The sequence below is a fragment of the Aotus nancymaae genome, unplaced genomic scaffold, assembly GCF_030222135.1.
Source record: "Aotus nancymaae isolate 86718 unplaced genomic scaffold, 86718_ANA_hifiasm-v0.15.2.pri h1tg000131l, whole genome shotgun sequence".
Classification (NCBI taxonomy): Eukaryota; Metazoa; Chordata; class Mammalia; order Primates; family Aotidae; genus Aotus; species Aotus nancymaae.
The window spans coordinates 7810212-7830792 of record NW_026988546.1 but is presented as its reverse complement, the minus strand read 5'-3'; the positions used below and the strand labels follow the sequence as shown (position 1 = coordinate 7830792).

General features: G+C 44.3%; 1 protein-coding gene across 34 annotated transcripts in view; it reads right to left on the bottom strand.

The window, feature by feature from the left end:
- The window catches only part of MAP4K4 (mitogen-activated protein kinase kinase kinase kinase 4), a 192062-nt gene extending 177249 nt beyond the window's left edge, over positions 1-14813 (bottom strand). For 33 of the 34 annotated variants that reach the window (XM_021677407.2, XM_021677413.2, XM_064371367.1 and 30 more), the window contains exons 1-2: positions 14698-14813; positions 14303-14368 (exon numbers count right to left, since the gene is read on the bottom strand). In XM_021677407.2, coding sequence (XP_021533082.2) covers positions 14303-14368; positions 14698-14754 — 123 coding nt within the window. In that variant the 5' untranslated portion in view covers positions 14755-14813. Of the gene's footprint in view, positions 1-14302; positions 14369-14697 lie in introns of those variants that run through there. The other variant, XM_064371377.1, reaches the window with a different exon arrangement.
- Between the last annotated feature and the right edge of the window lie 5768 nt (positions 14814-20581).

Here is a 20581-nt window from a genome sequence, read left to right as displayed (position 1 = left end):
CATATAACAATAAGAAGAATATATTTTCAGCTAATTAGAAAACTCATGAATTGTCTAATGCAATCTTCAAGTTGATGACTGACAAGGCCCTTAGTTTTACAAAATAAAGCAAAAAGAATTTCACACTTTGAAAGCCATCATTAGTAACTACAAGGTCCCATTTTTCCAGTATGATTAGAGAATGGTTAGAAATATTTCACTCAGAAATGCCAGATATAGGTGACGGGGGATGGAGGCAGTAGACCACCTTGCCATGTTAAGTACCTATGCAACAACCCTGCATGATCTGTATATGTACCCCAGAACCTAAAGTACAATTAAAAAAAAAAAAGAAATATTTCACTCAACATTTAAAAAAAAAAGCCACAACATCATTTTACCTAATAGGATTAGAAAAAGAAAATTCTCATTTGTTCATATTATCAAAAAGCAAGGCCAGGCCCAATAGCTCACACCTGTAATCCCAGCACTTTGGGAGGCTATGGCAGGTGGATCACTTGAGGTTAGGAGTTTGAGACCAGCCTGGTCAACATGGTGAAACCCCGTCTCTACTAAAAACACAAAAATTAGCCAGGTGTGGTGGTGCATGCCTTTAATCCCAGCTACTTGGGAGGCTGAGGCAGGAGAATCGCTTGAACCCTGGAGCCAGAGGTTGCAGTGAGCCAAGATGGCGCCACTGCACTCCACCCTGAGTGACAGAATGAGACTCTGTCTCAAAAAAAAAAAAAAAAATTTACCTTTTAATCGTTTTTTATATAACCTGAACTACAGAAACTTATTAAAAACTATGTGAATACCACAAACGTGTACACCATTGTTCCCATTTTACAGAGGACCCTTTCAGCCTTAACGTCATGGGAACCAACAGCTGAATAAAGCAGTCTCCCCATGTGTGTAACATAGGGCAGAATGTGGCCTACTTCAGGCCAGTCATTTACCAGATATTCCAGATATTGCTCATAAGACAATCTGAGTCCTGATGAAGGCCCCTCCTTCACCCATACGGTAATATTCAGGGTGCTAACTCCTGATACAGGAGATTCAAAAGCAAGGAACACCAAACGGTGCAGATGTAGAAGGCAGGCTTCCTGAGAGACAGCTGGCTCAAGGCAAACTAAATGGAGGCAGTCAATTACCATAATCAATGGAACACACCCCTCCTATCTTTATTCAAAGTAGTACTAACCAAGATGATGAATCATCAGCTCAGTGGCTGGTGTTAACTCCTAGCAGACTGTTCACTGCTCCACATACATCTATACCGCATCTAGAGCATATGAATTGAAATCATAAAGCTTCACTGTGCATACCACCATATCTGTTTTATCAGCTCTAACTTAGCTATCACGTCACACACTCCCATAGGCCCCTGCTGTTCCCCATCTGCAAAATCACCTTCTTTAACTGTGTGTTCATTTTCTGCCTTCCACATTAGGCTATATGCTACACAAGAGCAAAAGCTGACTGCCTTTCTGTCCACTGTCACCAGTGAGCAAGCCTCACATGGTGCCTGGCACATACTATAAACACATTAAGTACTAGATTAATAAATAAATAAAGGAAATCTTGACTAGCAGAGCAGGCTCAAAATATCTGTAGACTGTGAAACAAGAAACAGAAACCAAGCCTTGAAATCACTGAAGACTAAAGAGCTGAACGAACACCTGTCAGATTTTTCTGGGAATCAAGGGAGGGAACAAGAATAGATGAGAAGGCCGGGCGCGGTGGCTCAAGCCTGTAATCCCAGCACTTTGGGAGGCCGAGGCGGGTGGATCACGAGGTCAAGAGATCGAGACCATCCTGGTCAACATTGTGAAACCCCGTCTCTACTAATACAAAAAAATTAGCTGGGCATGGTGGCGCGTGCCTGTAATCCCAGCTACTCAGGAAGCTGAGGCAGGAGAATTGCCTGAACCCAGGAGGCGGAGGTTGCGGTGAGCCGAGATCGCGCCATTGCACTCCAGCCTGGGTAACAAGAGCGAAACTCCGTCTCAAAAAAAAAAAAAGAATAGATGAGAAAACGTGTACATATAGAGAACTAAGATGCTATAATATCCCAAGCTTAAACTGGAAAGGCCCTACAATTTGAGTCATGCCCTAGCAGGAGAATGAATACACCCAACGAATTGTGTGTCACTTAAATGTACATACTCAAACTCAGGCATTATTCAGTGTCTAACCTGGGATCTCCAACAAATTATAAGTACCTTGATGCACAGCCCTAACTCAGATAATTTTCAGTCTTTGACATACCTCTCAAAATTCAATAGTCATAAAACTACAAACCAGACCAGGCGTGGTGGCTCATGCCTATAATCCCAGCACTTTGGGAGGCCAAGATGGGCGGATCGCAAGGTCAGGAGATCAAGACCATCCTGGCCAACATGATGAAACCCCGTCTCTACTAAAAATACAAAAATTAGCTGCGCGTGGTGGCACACACCTGTAGTCCCAGATACTCGGGAGGCTGAGGTAGGAGAATCGCTTGAACCCGGGGGGCAGAGGTTGCAGTGAGTGGAGATCGCACCACTGCACTCCAGCCTGGGGACAGAGCAAGACTCTGTCTCAAAAAAAAAAAAAAAAAAACTTACACACCAATTACATAAAGAGGGTCTCAAAAAAAACTGATGGGGAAGGGCTCTGGTAGTCAACAGCACTCTGTCACGGTCATAGCAGGTTAAGAATGAAAACTCTCCAGTATAAGAATTTTCAAAAAGTAACCTATTACTTAAAATATAAGAAAATACTCTGAAAAATACACTTGAAACACATGAGCAATCTTATTCCCCCAAAACACATAACAAATCATTTATTTAACTTAGGATACATCCTTCTGACCAAAGATAACAAATTTTGCTTTGTTTTTTTAAAATCCTGGCAAATTAATAGCTTCTGCTTGAAATAAAGAGAAACTGCAGTCTAGCATCGCATAGTAGATACCTGGCTATTATACAAGGGAATTCTCCCAGAAAAACAGAAGGAAAAATTAGTTTGGCCTAGTTCCTGATACTAGTGACCTTGCTGATAGTGAATAGTCTGTCTTTACAGTGGTAACAAATTATATTCATATTTTTTAAAATGACTTAAGACCTTGCCAACACCGTGAAACCCTCTCTCTATTAAAAATGTAAAAATTAGCCGGGCGTGGTGGCTCACACCTGTAATCTCTGCTACCTGGGAGGCTGAGGCAGGATAATTACTTGAACCCAGGAGGTAGAGGTTGCAGTGAGCCGAAATTGTGCCACTGTACTCCAGTCTGGGCAACAGAGTGAGGCTGCATCTCAAAAAATAAATAAATACACAACAAAGCCACAGCTCATATGAAGAAAGAAAGAAAGAAATAAACTCACACTCATAACTAATAAGAGTGGAGAAGATAAAGGATTCAGGGACGCAAAACTTCCAACTGCTTTTCCCTCATCCAGACGGTCACCCAGGGTCATCAGAACCAAGTATTTGGTTATACTAACAAGAAAGGAGAAGACCCAAACAGATAAATTCCCCCACCTTTCTCCCTTCTGTGGACAACTTCAGATGCAGTTCCATCAATGTCAATCAACTGGTGAACAGGTAACAAATGTGGTACAACCACAACCAAAAATTCAGCAATAAAAAGGAACAAAGCACCACACTGTGACATGGTCAAACCTCAAAAACATTAAACACAGAAGACCACACATTGTAGGATTCCATTTATATGAAATGTTCAAAAAAGGCAAATAAATACTGACAGATTAGTGGTTGCCTAGGGCTCTGGGTTAGAATGAAGATTATGTAAATGTAAATCAGAATAAGGAATCTTATTGGCATGATCAAAGTGTTCCAATATTGATCTGTGGTGATGGTTGTACCACTCAGTAAATTTACTAAATATCACTGAAATGTAAGCTTGAATTGGATTAATTTCATAATACAGAAAATATACCTCAATAAAGCTGCTTTAAAAAAAATACTGCTGAACAAACTCCTTTATCTCTGAAAGGCTTGTTCAGAGCAGCAGCCAACATGGTAATTAATACATATCATGGCACTGCTTGGCATTTTGCCTCACTTTCCTTCCTCCTCATCCTCATCTCCCTCGGCTTGCACTTCCCAAATTAAGTATCTCTGACAGACATCATGCAGTAAGGTCAGAGAGGTTACACACTGCCCACCCTTGTTTTCATTTTTTGTTGTTACTGTTAATGTTTTGTTGGTATTGTTATTGTTCTGGATGAAAAGAAACACCTGAGCAAAACCCTAAGTTCAAAATCAAATACATAACTTTTGGTTAAACGTGGTAAACCGATCACATGAATTATTAAGGATTACTTCCCACAAAAATGGTTTTAAAGTAAACAGAATAAAGAGTAAAGAGGGAAAGAGGTAGTAGAGATCATTTCTGTCAGATTTTAAGAGCTAAAAAGTGGATGGTGAGAGGCCAAGGTGGGCAGACCACTTGAGCCCAGCAACCTGGGAAAGATGTCAAATACATCTCTACGAAAAATTTAAAAAATTAGCTGGGCATGGTGGTGCACACTTGTAGTCCCAGCTACTCAAGAGGCTGATGTGGGAAGTTTGCTTGAGCCCAGGAGCTCAAGGCTGCAGTGAGCTGTGATCACACCACTGTACTCCAGCCTGGGAGACACAGCAAAACCCTGTCTCAAAAGATGATTGACTGAGAGGAAGTGGCTCACGCCTGTAATCCCAACACTTTGGGATGCCAAGGCAGGCAGATCACTTGAGGTCAGGAGTTCAAGAACAGCCTGGCCAACATAGTGAAACCCCGAAATACAAAATTCGCCGGACATGGTGGTGTGCACCTGTAGTCCCAGCTACTCGGGAGGCTGAGGCATAAGAATCACTTGAACCCAGGAGGCAGAGGTTGCAGTGAGCTGCGATCATGCCACTGCATTTCAGTCCAGGCGACAGTAAGACTCTGTCAACAGAAAGGAAAGGGAAAGGGAAGGAAAGGGGAAAGGGAAAATGAAAGGAATGGAAAGGGAAAGAAAAAAAAAGAAAGAGAGAGGGAGGGAGAGAGGGAGGGAAAGAAAAAGAAAGAGAAAGAAAGAGAAAGGGAAGGAAGGACGGAAGGAAGGAAGGAAGGGAGGGAGGGAGGGAGGGAGATGGAGTAGTAACTGACTTAGTAAGAGGAAACAATGACACCCTAAGTGCCTACTAAGGATACCAAAAAGAAGCGAGACAGTTGGACCTACAAAACCATAAGAAGATCATCATTTGGAATAAACCAATACCAAGTGAGGTGCAAAGACAAAATCAGAACTGATCAAAGTTTGCATATTTAGTGGTTGAAAGCCCCAGGTACCCTTTGCCTTACACAGTCTGGCAATTGTCTCACATCACTCCACACCCACAGGAAACCAGAGATTTAGTCCCTAAAAAAACCAAAAGCAGTATGTTCCAGACAAGAGATGAGGCAGTGATGGGACAAAGGGATTTTCAGCCATACAAGGACTTAAAACCTTAATACCCATATACTCTTTCTTTTAAAAACCACTAGAGGACGTGCTTCAGGAAAATAAGATAGCAAACCAAAAAGGAAGACTGTGAAATCCAGGAAACAGACACTCCAGGACTACAGCTACATGCCAGGTCCCGGGGCAACCATACCTGCCCAGCTATGAGGAAACTCCAGGGAGAAAAAATGGAAATCAATAGGTTATCTGCAACAATAAATTATCTGATATGTGGTGTTAAATTAAGCATTTGGAAAATGTAATAAAGATTAAATTTTGCTAGACATTTGTTATACCTTTAGGGTATCTGAGAGGGAAGGCAATGATATGTACTAATGATAGAAAACTAAGCAATGACAGAAAACTAAGCAAATGAAAAAGTAAAAGCAATGTGGGGGCAGGGGGCTGTTTAAAAAAGGAAATGTAATCGTGTAAGACTGCTTGGCTCACATATAAATGGTATTTACATTGTCATGATAAAAGAAACAACTATCGGCCGGGCGCGGTGGCTCACGCCTGTAATCCCAGCACTTTGGGAGGCCGAGGCGGGTGGATCACGAGGTCAAGAGATCGAGACCATCCTGGTCAACATGGTGAAACCCCGTCTCTACTAAAAATACAAAAAATTAGCTGAGCATGGTGGCGCGTGCCTGTAATCCCAGCTACTCAGGAGGCTGAGGCAGGAGAATTGCCTGAACCCAGGAGGCGGAGGTTGCGGTGAGCCGAGATCGCGCCATTGCACTCCAGCCTGGGTAACAAGAGTGAAACTCCGTCTCAAAAAAAAAAAAAAAAGAAGCAACTATCATTTTAACCCAAAATTATGATACATCCATTTAAGGGAGGTAGCAAGTATAGGGGTTCAATATTCAAATACTATTGAAAAAAGTAGTTCAGTAACTATAACTACTGCTAGAGGAAGTTAATAAATGTATAAAACTGATAAATCAAGAAATAACCACATAAGTATATAATTTAGAAATATAGCAGTAAATTTCAGATGTAACAGCTGAAAGAATTGAAAATAGATGCTTCGGGAGAACTGAATGACTCCGACTTTTGATATGAGCACTTTAGTATCATGTGATTACAATTGCATTCATAACTGGTAAGTTAAGACCCTATTTATCATATAAAGGATTTTTTAAAGTTACAATGTAAAAGTGGGTTTTTTCTTTCCTTTATTTAAATTTAATAGGATAACTTGTTCATAATTAGCCATATTTGAGACAGTTCCAAAGCACAGGGGTCAAAGATGTTTTGGCACTTAAGCACAAAGCTGTAAGCAGCACCTGCTCTAGCTCCCCACTGTTCAAGGGTGGGAGAACCAACTACTGGGCACAGACAACAGCCCTCAATTCTTCAGCTCACTAACGCACCAACCACCCAGAGCTTACTAATTCAATCCTGCCAGTTCAGTGTTCCTCAAAGCGTGGTCTCCTGACCACATCGAGGTCATTTCCAAAATTAAAAATAAGGGTATAAAAACTTTATCACCTGAGTTTCTTATGCTTTTAAAAAAGAAAACAAAAACAAAAACTTTTACAGCAATTTGACTGGGTAAAACTGTCTTTTGATTCTAATAGAAAAAAAATAGACTGATATTCTACATGTCTACCTTTTCATTCACTTTTCTCTTCTTTTTTTTGAGACAGTCTCACTCTGTTGCCCAAGCTGGAGTGCAGTGGCGCGATCTCAGCTCACTGCAACCTGCACATCCGGGTTCAAGCAATTCTCCTGCCTCAGCCTCCTGAGTAGCTGGGATTACAGGTGCGTGCCATCACACCTAGCTAATTTTTGTATTTTTAGTAGAGATGGGGTTTCACCACGTTGGTCAGGCTGGTCTCGAACTCCTGACCTCGTGATCCTTCCGCCTCAGCCTCCCAAAGTGTTGAGATTACAGGCATGAGTCACCGTGCCTGGCCTCATTTCACTTTTCTACTCATTTGTTTTTACTATAATTTAAAGCACAGAGAAGCCCTGCTGAGGTTGAGCCACTTAAAAAGAATACATTGCAGCAGGTGCCATTTCCATGTGTCAGTGCATTCATTGTGTCTGAACACAATGTGCTGGGCAGGGGACCCAGGGAGATGCAGACAACACAGAATGTATGACTGACTTTCCATATCTGGCATTTTGTGTCCATCCCCGTTTTTCTTGAATTCCATTAGGGTAGATGGATCATCTGCTTCATTTACCACTGAGTATCTAACTCTCAGGAGTCAGCCAGCACACATCCACAGTACTTGCGTTTGGTTAATATGGTTAATCGTTTTTCACTTTGTCTCCCCAATTTAGTTCTACCTAACGCTACCTAGATATCAAAGTTTCTAAGATTCCAGTTTTTAAAACCTGGGATGTCCTAAAACTTACCATTGTGACTTTTCCTTAGAGATTCTTACAGAAAAAAACTACCTCCCAATGTATCACTTTATTAATTACTCAAGAGTCATGTTTTCTTCTGAATAATGCTCACCAACTCTTATTACTGAATCAGCTCCATAATAAAAGAACAAATTCTGTTTGGTGAGTGGTGATATAACATTATAAAACCTAAGAACCACTGCTGCCACAGTGGTCACCAGTAATAAATATAAGATTACCTTGGCCTGCATTTTCTTCCTAGTCATCTTTCCATGTCTAAAAACTTTACCCTGACCTGGGTTCAAGACAAGCCTGGTCTGTATGGTGAAACCCTATCTCTACTAAAAATACAAAAATTAGCCAGGTGTGATTGTACACGCCTGTAGTCCCAGCTCATTGGGAGAATCGCTTGAACCCGGGAGGCGGAGGCTGCAGTGAGCCGAGCCTGCACCACTGCACTCTAGCCTGGGCAACAGAGCAAGACTCTGTCTCAAAATACACACACACACACACACACACACACACACACACATTTATAAAATATTGGTTTAAAAAAGGCAAAATACAAGTTTGCAGCTAAGCAAATGAATGTACACTTATCAAAGTTTCAAGCAGTAAGGAGTTAAAAATCCATCATCAGCAGAGTTTTGTTCGGTCGTTGTATTTTCTGTAGAGCTTTTGATGTTTCTAAGTAGAATAGTTTTTAAAAGTCTGGAGTTGAAACTCTAAGAGACTAACACACCAATACTTGTTCAACAGGGCTGATTTCTTTCCACCTTGCCCAAGTACAGAATCTTCCAGCATGAAGGAAATCTATGTCTCAGAACAAGCCTGAACATGCCTCTCAGAGGCAGATCAGCTGACACGATCTCCTCCTAATGACAACATCTAGTTTTACAAAATTCATTTTGCCCCACTGGATGTCTTTACCTCCAATGAAGAGTAAGAGATGCTACACCTAAAAGATAACACTTAGAAAACCCCTCACAAAAGTTTAAGTACTTGCTCCAAAATGCTAATGATTTTTTTTTTTTTTTTTAAGATGGAGTCTCGCTCTGCTGCCCAGGCTGGAGTGCAGTGACACGATCTCAGCTCACTGCAACCTCTGCGTCCCAAGTTCAAGCGATTCTTCTGCCTTAGCCTCCCAAGTAGCTGGACTACAGGTGCGCACCACCACACCTGGCTAATTTCTGTATTTTTAGTAGAGACGGGGTTTCACCATGTTGGTCAGGCTGGTCTCAAACTCCTGACCTCGTGATCCGCCTGCCTCAACTTCCCAAAGTGCTGGAATTATAGCCATGAGCAACCACCCCTGGCCCCTAATGATTTTTAAAAGCCAGACAATATATATGGCACTTAACCACTGAGCAACTGAAAGTAACTTTAGCACTTTCACCTCTTTTTTTTTTTGAGACAGTCTCACTCTGTTGCCCACGCTGGAGTACAGTGCTTCGATCTCTGTTCACTGCAACCTCCGTCTCCCAGGTTCAAACGATTCTCCTGCCTCAGTCTCCCAAGTAGCTGGCATTACAGGCGTGCACCACCACATCTGGCTAATTTTTTTATTTTTTTAGTAGAGACGGGGTTTTGCCATGTTGACAAGGCTGGTCTCCAACTCCTGACCTCAGGTGATCCACCCACCTCGGCCTCCCAGAGTGCTGGGAATCCCAATGCTCCTCCTAATACCGTGGGCAAAGAGTTTACCCACTTAAAGGGACATACCAAAACCTGCAGAGAACAGTGAACTCAACAAGTTAAACCTAGCAAAAAGTAATGCCCAAGTATCCACCCCACCCTCTCCTCCTCTCTACCACCACTGCCACTATCCTGCCTCGGCTTTCCCCTCCTGTCAGTGGACCACTGCCCAAGGCCAACCATCTTACCAGCTCGTTCCCAACACACATCTGGATCAAGTCCCCTACTTCAGGGATCCCCAATTCCAATGAAAACTTTCCGTAGCTCCTCAATGCTTAAAGATGTCTCTCCTCAAGTCCAAATCATATCTCCTTGAAATTCCCACTACTCCCTAACCTTCCTACCATTCCCAAAGGTCACTCTTAGCCCCACTGCCTCACACACACACACCACCCCTCCCCTGCCTTTCTTCAATAAATGAGGGGGCTACCATTAGCGCAGTGTTGAATGGACGTCAAATGAGCGAACTCTTAGTGTTAGCTCCCCTTACCATCAAGGTCTTTGGGCCTAGGGTACACTCGTCCTCACCTCCAGGGTCCACCTTATACCCTTCCTCCAATGACAAGATCAGAATGGGTCAGTCTTCCATAAAGTCTATGAATGATCCCTCCTTTGAGTGAACCTTGATTTCAGACATTTCACCTGCTGAATTCTGAACTCCCTGACTTCCATGTTACTGTTACTGGATTTTCCCTCTGGCCCCTTACAGTCCTTCCAAAACTCAGAATTGTCCTCAGGCTGACAATCTTTTTTTTTTTTCCGAGACGGAGTTTCGCTCTTGTTGCCCAGTCTGGAGTGCAATGGCGCAATCTCGGTTCACTGCAACCTCCACCTCTCAGGTTCAAGTGATTCTCCTGTCTCAGACTCCTAAGTAGCTGGGATTACAGGAACCCACCACTATGCCCGGCTAATTTTTTGGTATTTGTAGTAGAGACGGGGTTTCACCATGTTGACCAGGCTGGTCTTGAACTCCTGACCTCAGGTGATCCGCCCACCTCGGCCTCCCAAAATGCTGGAATTACAGACGTGAGCCATCGTGCCCAGCCAGCAATCTTTTATTCAAGACATTTGGAATACCAGCCATCATATGCTCACAGAAAGCAAAATAACAATAGTTACCCCAAGAAAAACACAAAAATTGTCAAATAAATACTTAAAATAACAATAAGGCCGGGTGCAGTGGCTCACGCCTATAGTCCCAGCACTTTAGGAGGCCGAGGTGCAATCACTTGAGGCCTGGAGTTGGAGGCCTGGAGTTCAAGACCAGCCTGGCCAACATGGTGAAACCCTGTCTCTACAAAGGATACAAAAATTAGCTGGGTGTGATGGCACACGCCTGTAATCCCAGCTACTCAGGAGGCTGAGGCAGGAGACTCACTTGAACCCAGGAGACGGAGGTTACAGTGAGTGGAGATGGTGCCACTACACTCCAGCCTGGGCAACAGAGAGAGACTTCATCTCAAAATAAAATAAAATAATAAAATCCAAAATAACAAGGAAACAAACTTGATTTACGTCTGGTTTTAGTTTTTCACACTATCATTGTCCCCACTGATCATACCACAGACACTTCTTTTATAAACATATGGTATTCTGAATGTAACCTTGTGAAGAAAAATTTACAAATTTTTTTAAGTTCATTGAGTATTCTTCTCTCAAAAACCTAAGGGTGAAAATAAATTTCTCTAAACAGAATACACAGTTTTTCACCTCGCTCTGTTAAGATGAAGTTATATACTGTTCAACTATACCAGACCATTTACCACTGTTGTCAGAGATACAGAAAATTCAAAGTTTTCCCCCAAAAAAACTGGATCAAGTCACCTACTCTCAAGGATCCCCAATTCTAACTAAACCTTTCAGTGGCTCCTCAATGCTTAAAGATGTCCCTCCTCAAGTCCAAATAATATCTCCTGGAAATTCCCTCTACTCTCTAACCTTCCTACCATTCCCAAAGGTCACTCTTAGCCCTACTGTCACACACACACCCCACCCCTGCCTTTCTTCAGTAAATGAGGGGTGTACCATTAGCACAGTTTCACAGGGAAGTTGTTTACTCCAAAAATAGCTATTTCATAGAACCTATCAAATCTCAGAAAACTCTCTTTTCAACTCATTCACTTCATGTAAATGTAGATGCCTCAAAATAAGCAACCTCTGCACTAATGAAAAATAGAAAACGTGACACTAAAATAAATTAGGACTACAAATTCTGCTTACAGATTTAACCTGAAATTATGCTTAAAAATAAAGACATTTTTATAAATAACAAATCAGTAACAAGTATCTTTCAAACTTTAATGCTATTCATCCTAAAGGCTGTTTAGCAGCAATAAACAAACTCTGGAGTGTTAATAATCTAATCCCAAAGCTACCACAAGCAAATCATACTGACAAAAATCCTAAATTAACCCCTATGCATAATGGCAAATGGTTCTAGAAATCAAATACTTAAAAAGAAAAAAAAAGAGGTGTTCTGCTATTTTCACCACCTCTAAGACTGAAGCTCCCAGTACCTGCTGATAAACATTAAAAAACTTCTGGTTATAGTAAAAAAAAAAAAAAAAAGTATAGTAAAAACATTTTTCTTGATGTATGAGACAATCAGGAAAATGTTAACACTGAATATATGACATTTTTCTAAGTGTGATAACAATGTGATTGTGTAAAAAAGAAACATTCTCAAGTATTTATGGCTGAAATGGCATTTGGGGTTTACATTAAGATAAAGGAGGAGGAGAAGAATACAGATGAGACAAGTTTAGTCATGTGCTGATAACTTAAACTTAGCTCTCTAGTCATTATGTTTGAAATTTTCCATAATAATATAAAAATGAAATTGCTTATGAGCAAGATCTCAGGCACTATTTTGTTCTGTACTGTAGGCAACTTTTGCACAGATTTCTTAATTCCTTAGGTTTGCATCATTAGAGAAATTCTCAACCTATGTAGAGACTTTATAGCAGACAGCTGTGTCATGCCGGTATCCCAAATACTTCCCAAACGTAGTGCTCAGCAAATCTACTTCAAAAGCTTGGGAGGGTGGGGGCGATGGATCTAAAAAGGCAATGAGGGGAAATAACAATGAACCTGCCCAAACCCTTAGCATAAACAGCTCCCACCTCTTAAAACCAACAAATACAAACTGGGGTTTCCTTCTTTCCTTTAGTTTAAAGACTATGTTGCCTTCTAGCTTACTTCTCTGCCCTTAACATCCATGCTGACCAAAAAAGACACAAACAATCCAACTACTGTGTAACCAGGTCAAAAACAAGCTCTGGCTAATTCATTTGGAAGACTACACTCACCACTCAGATTTGGCCAGAAAAACTGGGTTAGAAAAAAACTGGTGCTTAAACAAACAGCGGACGGAGGAGGTCTTTTAGCCAGTACCAACCACTCAGTGAGTTGCAACACAATCTTTTCCAAAATTTTCCAAAGCCTTCCAAATTCAGTTGAGCCCGGCAAGCTGAGTTAACAGGGCTCTCTTTCAAATTCAAAAATCTGGCCTCGGCCCCAACAGTTAACCAACAAAACACATGCTAATTCACTTGAGATCACCTAAGAATACTGACCGAAGTTCGGACCACAGTCCAGTCAGTACATCGCCCAGACTAAAGAAGTTTGGGCTGAGGAGAGGCGTTCAAGTGACAGATAAACTCTACTCATAAAGGAGAAGAGACAATAAGATCCACACTTAATCTGGTCTAAGAAAACGTCTACACTCAGCTTCCAACCCCCCACTCCACCCATTTTTAATGAGACAATGACAATTCTTCATGGTGAACCACAAAGCCCTGCTTCCCCAACCTTGTACCGACTCTAACAGAACACTCCCCCAGTGCAGATAACTTTTAGAAAACGTTCAGTAATGAGAAACAAATCAAGACAGGAAGAATTTAACATTCTGTTCTGAATTTTCATGGCCTGCGCCTCCATCCCGTACAGGTCTTTCATAATCTCTAGAATGTGCACTGGATAAAATGAACAGTTAGTCACATCAGGTGTCAGCTACTCAGCGCAGACTCAGTCTCCAGATTTGCTAGTTTCATTTGTTGTTGGGGGTGGCGGGTGGGTGTTAAATTTTTTTAAAAGAGAAAGACCTGGGTGGGTGTGAAACCAGGACATCCTCTATACTCCGCTCCCCATCATTTCTGTTTCAATTACACAGCTGTCAAACAGGTTATTCCTGGAATTCAGATTTTATAATCCCCACACTGTAATTCTTCCTGCTCCTGTTGCCCAAACACACACTCCTCCCTGCTTCCCCAAAATATGTATCCATCAATAGAAAGGATGACAGCCACAGTTATAAAGTATTCCCAGGTAATGCCAAACTCCCCACCTTGAGCAACTGGCAAGCACTGAGTGGAGGCTGAAACATGATGACAATTTTCACAAAGGCCAAAGCAGTGGTTTAGGATCATCAGAGGCAAGGCCCGCCTCCACGGGATTTTAATTCACACACAAACTCAAAAGGCCAGATATAGGGAATAAAAAGAAAAAATTCAGATTGTCTTTTTTTTTTTTTTTCCATTTTATTGAAGGAAAGTGCATACCTAAGAGTGTAGCTTATTTCCTTATCTCAAAGCCAGGAAATGAGGTCTTTTAAGGCCAGTCTGAATATAAACTCGGTGTGCAAAAACAGAGGGACTGCAAGGCGAAACCCCTTTCCCAACTTTGGCCAAGCGGCGTGGCCTCCGGTCAGCAGCGTGTTTATCACCCTCTCCCTGTCTCCCAACAAGAAGTTTCCACATGCCACGGGAAACAAAGAAGGCGCCCACACCGACCTTATAGACTTGTCCATAGGTGCCATTTCCAACCACTTCCACCAGCTCAAAAATCCCAGCAGGATCCTGGAGAGGAAGGAGGGAGGGGTTATCATTTAAAAGAGGCAAAAAAAAAAATGAATAAATCAAGCAGGGCAGTTGGAGAGAAAGGGCGGTGACAAAAGAGATGGGCTTCGCCCGGCACCGTCCCCCGGCGCTCGGGGGTCGTGCGGTGGGCCCGGGGCGTGGGGGCGGCGGAGGGTCGCTCCCGCCCTGCACCAGCCGGCACAAGCAGACAAAGGGGCCGCCGCGCCCGCGGCTCTGCCCACGGCTGCACCCGAGCGCCCAGCCGGCCAGGGCGCGGCCCCGGCTGCCCACTGCCCGCTCCCCGCGCGCCCGCCCGCGGGCCCACTCACCCGCAGGGAGGAGAGGTCGATGTCCACCAGACTTTTTGCAGGGGAGTCGTTCGCCATTTTCCCTTTTTGCCACCAAAAAACAAATAACAATAAATATCCCTGTCGTTGTGGATATCCCCGCCGCAGGCCAGGCCGCCGAGGGCGCTCCTCGCGCGGCAGCCGGCCGGCCCGGGACTCTCCTCGCGGGGTCGGGGGCGGCGGCAGCGGGCTCGGCCGCGCTCTCGGGCCGCTCCGGGCTCTCGGCCGGCCGGGCCGCGCGGCGGGCGGGAGCGTGCGCGGGCGGTGGCGGCGGCGGCGGCGTTCACACCATGGCGCGGGCCCGGCCGTCAGGCCCCCGGGCGTCGCCCGCCGCCTCAGGCCCCGGCGCCCGCGCCCCGCGCCGCGCGCCTCGAGGACGGGCCTGGAGCGTGGGGCCGCGGCGGCGCCGAGAGTTGAACGAGTGAGCGCGAGGCAGCGAGACAAAGATAACCCGGGAGGCGGAGGCGGAGGCGGAGGCGGGGAGCGAGGTGGGGAGGGAGGGGGCGGCGGCGGCGCGGGAGGAGGAGAAACAGGACACCAAAAATATATTCTGAGAGAGAAAACAGCTCCCCCTTTCCTCCTCAGGCAGGAAAAACGGGCGGAAAAGCACTTACACCCCGAGCCTTGCCGGGGAGGGCGCGGGTCGAGGCGCCCGCGCGGCGTGAATATTCATCAGGGGTGGGGCCCGAACAATGGCTGGGCCGAGGCGGGCAGCAGCCCCAACTAGACGCCGGGCGCCCAGGGTGCGGCCTCAGCGCCCGACCCCGCACGGCGCTCCTGAAAACGGCAGGAGGGGGAGGAAACGGGCTGGGGTTTCCCCGGGGAGGAGCTGGGGTGGGGAAACGCCCCTACCTCGCGCTAACAACAAATGACATGAAACTGAGCTGGACCGACACTAAGAGGCCACCGACCCTCGCGTCTCCCAGGTCGAGGGTGTGTCCCTCTGGCCGCGCCCCGGCTCAGGAGAAACGCGAACCGGGTGTCGCCGCGCGGAGGAGGGGCCTCTCACCCCATCCCCCACCCCACCACCACCTCCCCAGAGATGGAGACCCTTAAGTCCCTCGTTTCCGTCTTCTCTGCACGGTTTTCTTTTCCTTTCTCTGCTTTTGCAGACTAAATGTGCAGTACGATTGTGGTTGTAGTTGGGGGATTCGCTGAGCATCGCTGGGCTGCCCGGTCAAATCCAAAACAGCTCCTTGTAACTGCCTGGCGCTGCGCTCCGGGCTGCGCTCGGTAGGTGGGCACTGTGTTTGGGGCCCTTAGTACCAATCTGCATTTTGTAACCTGGAGATTACTAAGGATCAACAAACAGGTTTCTTCCGGCAACATCGGAAGCCAGTCGGTAGTTAAGCACTTTAATGCCAGTGAACCGACAGTCATTTATGTTGCATTCCTCCACCGTCTGAAAACTTTCAGTGGCTCCCTGTCACCTGACAGGTGTTCTCAAAACGTGAGTACTTCAGACAAAGTGCCGATTGCCGGGCCCTGCCTCCAGAGTTCCCGTTTCAGGACGTTTCCGATGGGCCTGAGAATGTGCATGTGTAAGTTCCCAGTGTAGCTAAAGTCGCTGTTACGTGGATCACTCGTGGAGAACAGTGGCCTCCGGCTATTCATGATTAGATTTTCACAGACATCACCATTATCATCTACCAATTCTTATGCACTTACTGTGTCTCCCCCACACAAATGCGTTGTGATGAGTGCTTTACACTACAGCCTTGAAGGAATGTTATCCTTTTTTAGGTAAGGAAAGCAAAGTACTGAAAGATAAGGAATATGCTCAAGTTCCTTAAAAGCACAGCCTGGAAGTGGAGCAGGGATTTTCGCCAGGTTAGCTATTCCCAAAATCCTAATCTCTGATTCTGCCAAGTTAGTCAGCTCTACCCAGAGTATGCATAGCACTCTCCTGCTTCAACAGTTTGGTTTCTGAAATTTTTGACTACGAGAATCCCTGGGAAGGGTAAAATATATTGAGGGGCTCCTGGCATCATTTATAAGGAAAATTATAGTAACCTAGTATTCTTATGAATGTACTGGTGCTTTTAGATAATTTTGGTTTTTTTCAGTCAGCAGCAATGGCATTATCTATGAGTGTAAATAAAATAATTTACTCAAAGAACTAGACAGAAACACATCTGAACTTTTCAGCCTGTCTTACTATTGATAACATTGTTTCCTTTCTTTCTTTTTTTGTTTTTTGTTTGTTTGTTTGTTTGTTTGTTCTGAGACAGTATATTGCTCTGTCACCCAAGCTGGAGTGCAGTAGTGTGCTCTCAGCTCACTGCAACCTCTCCCTCCTGGATTCCGGTAATTCTCCTGCCTTAGCCTCCCAAGTAGCTGGGACTACAGGCACCCACCAACACACCCAGCTAATTTTTTATTTTGGGTAGAGACAAGGTTTCACCGTGTTGGCCAGGCTGGTCTCAAACTCCTGACCTCAGGTGATCCGCCCACCTCAACCTCCTAAAGGGATTACAGGCGTGAGCCACTGTGCCTGGCCTATTGATAACATTTTAATAGTGTTTATTATTAATAATATAATTAATAATAGACAATGTGCTAAGTCCTTCATATGTATTATCTCATTCTGCTCTTAATTTCCAAATGACACTCTTATTTTTCCCACTTTACACATTAGAAAACCAGCATTTCGGCCGGGCGCGGTGGCTCAAGCCTGTAATCCCAGCACTTTGGGAGGCCGAGGCGGGTGGATCACGAGGTCAAGAGATCGAGACCATCCTGGTCAACATTGTGAAACCCCGTCTCTACTAATACAAAAAAATTAGCTGGGCATGGTGGCGCGTGCCTGTAATCCCAGCTACTCAGGAAGCTGAGGCAGGAGAATTGCCTGAACCCGGGAGGCGGAGGTTGCGGTGAGCCGAGATCGCGCCATTGCACTCCAGCCTGGGTAACAAGAGCGAAACTCCGACTCAAAAAAAAAAAAAAAAAAAAAAAAAAAGAAAACCAGCATTTAAAGAAGTTAAGTAACTTGCTCGCTATGCACAACTAGACCTGATGCAGAAATGCCAGGGCCTCCCCAAAGCAGCCTCCTTCTACAGGTTCAACTCCAAACCCATGACTCTGAAGCCCACCTCACACCACCCCTTCCTCTCCATCTATCCAAATTCCTTCATCACCTCAAGCCCAACTCAAAATCATCTCTTCCTTCTCCTTCAGGTTTTCTTTAAATCGGTCTCTCTCCTAAGCTTCTATTGTCTCTATCACCATTGTGACCGTTATCTCCTACTTTCAAGTCAGTACCTATTCTGGAAATGCCTACACAGTGCAAGGCACTGGCTTAACTATTGCCTGGGATATCAAAAGATCAATAGAGTCTACCCTCGAAGAGCTTACACATTGATAATTGGCATAAGACAGCTTCATAAATAGCCATAGCACAAAGCAGAACAGTATAGATTTTAGCAAGATGGAAACAGCACTAAACAGGTCTAGTGGAAAGTATGCTGGATTTGGGGCAAAATTGAACTGAGTTTGAATCCTTGTGATTTGTCAGTTGTGCAACCTTACATGTGCTTCTTCTGAGCTTCCCTTTCCTCTTCTGCATATCAGATGAAGACTGGAGATGGGAAGAACAAGCAAGAGGCAAGAGCCGATGCCAGGGTAATAAGTAATGAGATGACAGGAGATGTTAATATAAGAGGTCTTGAGACAGTAGATTATCTAAGGCTTGGCATCTGATAGGATGCCAGAAGGCAGTGTAGACAAGAAGGTAAGAGACTTGTTTGTGGTTCAGAGCCTGGGAGGATGTCCACACTTGGGAGGATGTTGTCACAACAGAGTAAAGGATGGGAATTACTAAATGGTAGCGATAAAGGAAGATTTTGTTTTGAACCCAAAACCAAAGTTAATTACCTTTACATGCAGGAGCAACGTACACATGCCTAGCTTGAAACTCCACTCTAGCGCCCAGCGTAGGGGTCATGTTTTCAATCAACACCCATGTATTAGCTTGGGCTGCCATTACAAAATACTACAGCCTAGTTGGCTTAAATAACAGAAACTTATTTTTTTGCAGTTCTGGAGGCTAGAAGTCCAAGATCAAAGTTCTGGCCAGCTCGATTTCTGTTAAGGGTTCTCTTTCTAGGTTGCAGACAGCCTCCTTCCTAACGATGTTTACACATGGCCTTTCTTCAGCACTTGCTTGAGGAGAGAGAATGAGCTTTCTAGTGTCTCTTATGAGGCACTAATCCTACACATCAGGGCCCCACCCTTAAGACCTTGCTTAACCTTAATTACTTCCTTAGAGCCTCTGTCTCCAAACACAGCCACACTAGGGATTCAAGCCTCAACAAATGAATGGAGAGATTGGGGGAGGGGACACAAGTGCTCAGTTCATAATAAGCTGTGTGTAGTACATGATGCCAGGAGGTAGTCTTGCCACTGCTTTCATCCTTAATAATCTGTTGAGGACACAAATCCACCCAAAAGGACAATCAAGACGATACACTGGAAAATAAATACCAATTTGACATTTTACATGGGGAGGAAAACAATATAGCTTGCTTGGATGAAGAATGAGAAGTTGAAAGAGTAAGCAGATTGGCCCCACTGGGCAGAGGACTCAGTTCAAAGAACCTTGAGAAATACAGCAAGATGGCCGGGCACAGTGGTTCATGCCTGTAATCCCAACACTTTGGGAAGCTGAGTCTGGAGGATCACTTGAGCCCAGGTGTTCCAGACAACCTGGGCAAGGTGGTGAGACCTGCCAGACACAGAAAAATTTTTTTTAATTAGCTGGACATGGTGGTGCACACCTGTAGTCCCAGCTACTCAGGAGGCTGAGGCAGGAGGATCCTTTGAGCCCAGAAATTCAAGATAGCAATGACCTATGTCTTCACCACTGCATTCCAGCTTAGGCAACAAAGCAAAACCCCATCTCAAAAAAAAAAAAAAAAAAAAGGAATAGTATTTTAACGTGTTTTTTTTGGTTGTTGTTGTTTTTGTTGTTGTTTGGGTTTTTTGTTGTTTTGTTTGTTGAGACAGGGTCTCTATCACCCAGGCTGGAGTGCAGTGGCACAATTGTGGCTCACCGTAGCCTTGACCTCCTGGGATCAGGCAATCCTCCCACCTCAGCCTCCAGAGCAGTTGGAACTACAGGTGTGCAGCTCCACGCCCAACTGATTTTTGTATATTTTTTTGTAGAGACAGGGTTTTGCTGTGTTGCCCAGGCTGGTCATGAACTCCTCTCAAGCGATCTACCTACTTCAGCCTTTCCATGTGCTGGTATTACAAGTATGAGCCACTGCACCAGCCCTGAATAGTATTTTAAATGCAGAGGAACTTGCTATTTATAGAAGACCTATCTGAAACATTTTTTAAGGAAAATTGCTGTTTCTTAATTTATCCTTTTTATAAATTTATATTTTTATATATCAGGATTGCCTAAATCAAGTTAAATGATATAAAGTTCTTTACCAGTGAAATCCTCAAAGGGCCTCAAAAATTGGGTCAGAGATAGCCCTAGCTTTCGAAATCTAGATGGGATTGTAGGAAGTAGTTGGGCAAAGCTGGATGGGGATGATAGTAATTGTCAGGTTTATCTGGTTTTGTTAGGTGCTTGGGTGAAGGGAATCAGGAACTCTGCCAAGGAAAGGCTGAGTTAGACCTGCTAGCTAAGGAGATAATGGACTTTTATTTACACTTGATCAAATATTTGTGTTCTCAGCCTGTGCAGCTAAATCTCAGTATTGACCAGGCCAGTGGTCCTCTCTTATCCTCAGACATTTAATATGTTACAGCTGAAATAGAATCATGAGTTATAACATCATGCATCAGATCCTGACCGCATGCATAAGAGCCCTCACTGAAGAGGAGGTTCAATCATAATCAAGTTGATCCCTTTAAA